General features: G+C 37.1%; 1 protein-coding gene across 1 annotated transcript in view; it reads left to right on the forward strand.

Moving 5' to 3' along the window:
* Positions 1-551: 551 nt before the first annotated feature.
* Positions 552-7,260, forward strand: part of mtx1b (metaxin 1b) — a 16,775-nt gene continuing 10,066 nt past the window's right edge. Inside the window, exons 1-3 of the mRNA XM_016231434.1 lie at positions 552-661; positions 5,520-5,589; positions 5,928-6,007. Coding sequence (XP_016086920.1) covers positions 581-661; positions 5,520-5,589; positions 5,928-6,007 — 231 coding nt within the window. The 5' untranslated portion in view covers positions 552-580. The remainder of the gene's footprint in view (positions 662-5,519; positions 5,590-5,927; positions 6,008-7,260) is intronic.

Here is a 7,260-nt window from a genome sequence, read left to right on the forward strand (position 1 = left end):
AAATTTAAATGCATATTCAGCAGAAAAAATAACTAATATCACCAACATATAAAAGGTTAGTGTTGTCTGTCAATCGATTAAAACAAAATTAACTAATTAATCGCATATTTTTCTGTATTAAATCGTTATTAACTGCATATTAATATATTGTTATAATTTCACATTGAACCTCCAAATTAATGTAGAAACAACATAAAGATGGTCGGCTATATTTTAAATATGTGTTTAATGGCATCTCTTTACTAAGTAGCCTATTAACAAAGGCCAGTATTTTTGATACCAATACTGCTACTGATGCCTTAATTAACATATGTTTGTGATGCACATTATTATTATTTGTATATCTTTTAAGTTCTATATATATATATTTTTTTTTACTTTTATTTAAATCGTGTTTCAATTTGTACTTACAACATGTGTAAATGTGAGAAATAGGTCAGGAATTTGCTGTTGAATTCTTTAATTTTGAAAGTTGAATTAATAAATAAATAAAAAGCTGAAAACAAAAACAACAACAACGAGAACTGGTAGTTGCCAGTAGTAATAGAGAGCCGTACTTCCAGTGAAAAGTCTCTCCAATATGGCGGCCCCCTTGGAGTTGTTCTGTTGGAAAGGCGATTATGGATTAGCTTCAGTAGATGCCGACTGCTTAACTGTGCTGGTATGAGGAAAACACACCGGTCGGCTGCATATAGTGCAATAGTTCCGTCTGTTTTGTGTTTAAATGTGTTGTATTTGTGTGTCGGCTGTCAGGAGAGATGGGAGGTGACTTACTGCACGTGTGAGAGAAGGGGTCAGAATAACACTCTGTATGAGCTCATGCTTTAAACGCTATCGTATATCACACATTTGTTTAACTGATAATCTATCGAGCCATCCTCATGGTTCAGTGAATGGGTTACAGCAATGGCTGTACTTTAAGGGTCATAAATGAGATTACATTAGGTCAGACACACTGCAATAGGTGTACGTTATTCCAGTTATCATGTTCATGTTTCATGATCAGTGTCACAGACATCTGATTGGTGACCCAGTAACAGTGTAGAAGCTTTCATTTTCTCATTCAAGTCATGATATTTCATTGTTTCAAATATAAAAATAATGTAAGCCATAATTGTAATATATTTTCATTATTCAAAAAAAAATACATTTGATTGATATTAAGTTCCCCTTAAGATTATTTATTAATTTCTTGATTTTGACAGTTAAGCCATTGGCATATCTTTATGATATTTTCGACAAAGCCCGTATGCAATATCACTGTACTGCGCGCTTAATATAGAGCATCTTAAAGGAATGCTCAGGCCATCACCCTCAGGCCATCCAAAATGTAGAGTTTGTTTCTTCATGGGAACTTTTAGCATTAGACCACTGTCTCACCAGTGGATGCTCTGCAGTGAATGGGTGCCGTCAGCATGAGAGTCCAAACAGCTGATAAAAACATCACAATAATCCACACAACTCCAGTACATCAGTCAATGTCTTGTTAAGTGAAAAGTTGTGCATTTGTTAGAAACAAATCCATTAAGATGTTTTTAATTTTCATCTAAAATCAAAGTCCCCTATCTATAATATTGCTTTCTGAAGTGAAAAAGCCGTCTCGTCTGAATCAGGAGAGAAATATGCACAGATCAAGCACCGTCGACAAACAAATATGTTGATGGTTTTTTGATGAGAGAACAACAGGCGATAGATTTTTTTTTAGTATAGCCAGCATTATTATGGATTATACAATTGTATGTTGGCCAGAAGTGATGGTTTATAGTAAAAAATGACGGCACCCATTCACTGCAGAGGATCCATTGGTGAGCAAATGATGCATTTCTCCAAATCTGTTCTGATGAAGAAACAAACTACATCTTGGATCAAATTTTCATTTTTGTGTGAACTACTGCTTTGGGGATGGCACAAGAACATTTCTTACTGTTACTCTGACCCCCCACCCCCTTTAAAAGCAGAAATGCTGAGTGTTCACATCTACTATAAGTCCCGTTGTTTTTAAAAAAAGAAAGAAGACATCAATGATAGTGTGTAGTGGCCATGTGTGTCTATTATCACTTGTCTTTGTTTGTGTACACTCGGTGTGGATGATGGTAGAGAAAGAAAGGATTATCTGCTGACCGACACAGCTGTCTAAACAGCCAGCGCTTTGTGTATGCTGGGGGAGTGAAGGGTCCCGTAGTGTGGAGATCCAAACGCCCCAAACACAAAAACAAACAGTAATCGAGAGGTTGTCATGTTTCCCGACAGTGACGGGAAGAAAAACGAAACTTCAGGACAAGGATAATAACTGAATTCAAACTATTTTTCAGCATGGATGGCAGTCATCCTGCTATTATTTAATCATTCTGTGCTTTCTTTTTGATGGCGTAATGTTGAAAATACCTAGATTCTTCTAACTTTAATAGAAGGGTTTCACAATTTTAATTGCTCGTAATAAAATGCATTTATCATTTGTTTTCACTCTTAGCTATAGGGAATTAAACAAATCAGGTAATGGTAGAAATTCAGTCATAAAACTAGTGCTGTATACAATTTGCCAGGACTTGTTTTGAGTAGTGTGATTATGGAGGACGAATCAGCTCTTCAAATGGCAAAATTATGTCTGACTGCAACTTAGTCATAACACTCTTCTCCTTCATTTGATTGATATTTAATGAGTAATTTAAATATTAAAAAAATTTAACGAGGAAGTGCTATGGATGATATATTTTGGCCAGAACAGTGGTTTAAATGAGTTCAATTATTTTACGCATTTCCTGGGAATCGATCCCATGATGTTGGTCCAAGGACCGCCCACTTAGTCAGGAAGAGGCCATCTGACTGACATGTAAAGGGACCAGTCACAGTTGTGTTTTGTTCGACGTCATGTTTAGTGCTGGGTACATGTAACATTAACAGACCATGCTGTAACAGACAGTATTTTCTGTCTGAAAACACTGGTATTTTCCCTGCATATGCCGCAGATATTCCCATCCCAGTGGGGTTCTTCAACTGATCTTCTATTAGAGATGTGAGAGGACACGTAACTAATAAAATGGGATCACTTGGGAATCCAAAGGGTTGGCCGAATCTGGAAAATCTTGTCAGTAAACATGCAAAAACATCTCTTTTAAATTCAACTAAGTGCCTCAAACAAAATGTTTGAATGTCTTTTAAAGTTTCTATGCTTTATGTATGTGTGCGTGTTTTTTTAAATCCAGCATTGTTGTTCCTCTCAAGCATTCATTGCTGCAGTATTTGAAAACCTGTAGAAGTCAGCCAATCAGATTCAGACTTTTGCCTTCACGAAAGTGTTTCTATTATTTTTTTTGAGTAAATCACTTGCATATATGACTAAATTTCACACTAGACAACTAAATAATGTCTGTCATTAACCACTGGCTAATACATTGTTAGATTTCAAGTTTAATTGATATGCTTTAAAATCATTACATTTTGTGACTAGAATCTGATTTGATTTGGAATATTCCTTCCATCCATCCAGATTATATATATATAGCGATTCTACACTCTTAAAAATAAAGGTGCTTCACGATGCCATAGAATAACCTTTTTGTCGAAATGGTTCCACAAAGAACCTTTAACACCTGAAGAACCTTTCTGTTTCACAAAAGGTTCTTTGTGGCGAAAGAAGGTTCTTCAGATTACAAAAAGGTAAGAAAGAGATGGTTCTTTAAAGAACCTTTGACTGAATGGTTCTTTGTGGAACCAAAAATGGTTCTTCTATGGCATCGCTTGAAGAACCTTTTGAAGCACCTTTACTTTTAAGAGTGTATTGCCAAGATGTGCATAGAGTTGTGACAGTTGTTCATTCAAAACTAGCATCTCAAGTACAAAATTGCAGTCTTTACAAGATAATCAAACTGTGGGTTTAGTGCCGAAGGGTTGGACTGCAACATAAAACCTTCATTCATGTTTTCTAATCTCGTTCGCACGTTTCAGAGCATTAGCCCATGAATAAGTGGGGCAGCGGGCTTGTGTGTGAGATTGAACGAGGTGAGCATTACTTTAACTGCAGCCAGACTCTTTCTCAGGCCCTTCTCAGGTTACCAGTTTGAGCCATGCATCTCATAATCTTAATCATGTTGTGTTTATGCCTATTTTATTACTGGTTTCAATTCTTTATTGTCCCATGTCATCTTAAATTTTGGGAGACATGATTTATTTCTGTTCCAGACATGCTATTACTCATGTACTCTTGTAGTTTTCCATAAACAAAGAAAAGATAACACTATGAATTATTTTCCTGCGAAACGCTTTCTCAGCACAGCAGTCGGGAGCCGCAGACCACACTGGAATTTACAGAGCGGCAGCGCTGCAGTTTGATCTTCTTTAATGGTACTTTCGAAACTAGCTGGAAATAAGATGCTATCTCAGTCAGGTCTGATTTGATTTTTCCTCCTCCAGGTTTGTGTTTACTCAGAGATGTGACTTTCATAAATTCCTCTGAGCGTGAAAGATGATTGACGTCTCCACGCTCAATTTAATGCAGCTGCCTGCAAAATGTTGTTTACTAACAGGGCTTGGAGTGAGTCCAGGATTTGATCTCCCCCGCTGGCAAACATGAGACCCTCCCAGACACTAACTCAAGTCAGCACATTTTTGGACGGCACAATTAGTGACTTACCCGTCAAGCCCCACATAAATGTCTCAATAGCAATGCTCTGATGATCCAACCCTACTATTACTCAACTGTATGGAATTAGTACTTGAGAAAGTAATGACAGACTTTCTGTGCATTTTTTCATTATATATTCATATATATATATATATATATATATACACACACAGATTTTCATAAAACACGTATTTCTAGTCTTGGATGCAATACATATTGTATTAGTGTCAATGACATTTTTTTAAATATGTTAACCAAAAAATAAATAAATACATACATACATGCATAAGATAGGATACAAAAACCTGAAAATTATTTTATTAGCAGCTAGTTGCCAAGGCAAAATTTCTAATTTCCACTCAACTGAAAATAACTAAAACTAAATCTTTTTTAAAAAAAAACTTTATAGACATATTACAGAAAACTAATACAAGTGCACAAAATTAATAAGTTTAACTAAAAAAGCAAAATATAAAAAAATTAATTAAAAACCATAATAATCTCAGTGATACTAAAATAACTTTGATTCACACATACAATGACTTGAATACACTTTTAAGCAAAAAAAAAAAAAATGTCACGGTGATACAATTTTTTCTAATATTAAAATGAAGAGAAAAATAAGCCACATTATAAGAATGAAAACTGCAATCAAAATGTTTTCAGCCCAAAAATTACTAAAAAGACACTGTTCACAGGGTCGTGGTGTAATTATTTACAAATGGTTCCCATACACTGTAAAAATATGATTTTCAGTTTTTCAGTGTACTTGGGATAAAATTACTTGGGATTTCACTTCCAGAATTCAACTGTTGCACTCTGTTGCTTAAGACTTTTTAATTTGTAGCTTGGCATGAATTAGTTATTTCTATGTTTTCTCTGTCTATTGCTCTCTGAGGCCTATGCCAAGTTTGCTGGTGCTCCTCTTAAAGTTCACAAAATCACCAACCCATGGAGAAGCCCTACAGGTGAGTTTACCGCTGGAGTGCTGAACCTAACTCCTGCCAGAATCTCATCAGGCTTCGCTGGTCATCTGATACACGAAGCCGTTAAAGTGAGCTATACTGCCAAAGACTGAATGGCAGCATGTATGTATGCTGTATGAAGGAACCTTAAACTGGCCATTACACCCTCTTTCAGTTTGGGTCAGAGTTCAGCAGGTCAATGGGTCAAGCATCCACTGACTTCCTGAACTCTTTGAGGAGAGCTTTAGATTTGAATACACTTGTACTTAAGGCAGTGTGTTGAATTGTTCTCAGATTTTCTCCAGTAGGGTTAACATGCAAGTTGTTTTCTCCTCCAACAGGTACTCTGCCTGCTCTGAAGACCAGGGAAGAAGGAAGCATCTCCCAACCCAGTAAGATCATCATTCATCTCAGGAAGCAGGTGAACGACCCCCTCTCAGCCCTCAGAGAGAGGCCAGTGACACACACACACACACACACACACACACACACATTCTCTCTCTCTCTCTCTCTCTCTCTCTCTCTCTCTCTCTCTCTCACACACACACACACACACACACTCTCTCTCTCTCTCTCTCTCTCTCTCTCACACATACACACACACTCAATAGGTGAGGATTAGACCCTAAAGCTCCTCTGCATCTAAATCAAGATCTGCATCCTCAGAAAACAGGTGAAGGATTTTCCTTAAACCAGTTTATGGGCAGATGCTAAGCAGGTTGTGAGACGGTGTTGAGTGATGCCAAGACAGCTGTTCTGAAAAATAGTTAATGACATCCGGAGTTAGACCTGGAAACCTGTACCCAGACTACATATAGCCAAACATAAATTGTCTTGCAGTTTTTATTTATTTATTCATAAAGCAATAAACCCCAAGAAGCCGTGGTTTACAATGAATTTATAACAGCTAAGGGGCGATGTTAAGCACGATGCGAAGCTGTTATAAATTCACTGTAAACCACAGCTTCACGGGGTTTATTGCTTTTATAAAATGGTTATTCCATATACGTAGTAAGGTTTCACAAAATAAAACAGAGCAAATAAAGTGTAATGATATTAATAAAAACAGTATTCTTCAGCCAAACAATGTAGCTCCTCAGAAACAGTGGTTGCAATAAAGTGGTGCCGAGCAACACACAAATGTAAACAAAGGTGTGTGTTTGTAGAGTAATTTACAACAGCTTCGAACTTGGCTCAACCAATCAGAATCAAGGACCGGAACTATAATTTTTTTATAATTGATTCTTTTGGAATTCTGTCATGGTGATTGAACGAAGAGCATAACATAACAAAAAGTACTCTTAAAAAATTTAGGGTCAGTAAGATTAAGTTTAAGATTACGTTTTTTAAAGATTACCTGGTCGCTGAGGGAATACATCAACTTCGCGCTGTGGATCGCCGGATCGGCTTTCACCGTGGATGAAGCGGAGTCCAGCCCGGGGTCGACACATGTGGCATTCGCATTCGTCGAATCCGCCGGCCGCACCATTCTCAAGCCCGCCGGCCGTTCCTCACTCAAGCGAAAGCGAAACTACTTTGTTTGGTCTTCCAAAAGAGGACACGACTAGAAATCAGTGGTTAAGTTAAGTATTTACAACACTGTTCCAGAACACTTCAACCCAAATATTCAGATGTGTGCAGCGCATTTTATGGAGGACTGTTTCCTGATCCTGG

This window comes from Sinocyclocheilus grahami, unplaced genomic scaffold (genome assembly GCF_001515645.1).
Source record: "Sinocyclocheilus grahami isolate Dianchi unplaced genomic scaffold, SAMN03320097.WGS_v1.1 scaffold391.1, whole genome shotgun sequence".
Classification (NCBI taxonomy): Eukaryota; Metazoa; Chordata; class Actinopteri; order Cypriniformes; family Cyprinidae; genus Sinocyclocheilus; species Sinocyclocheilus grahami.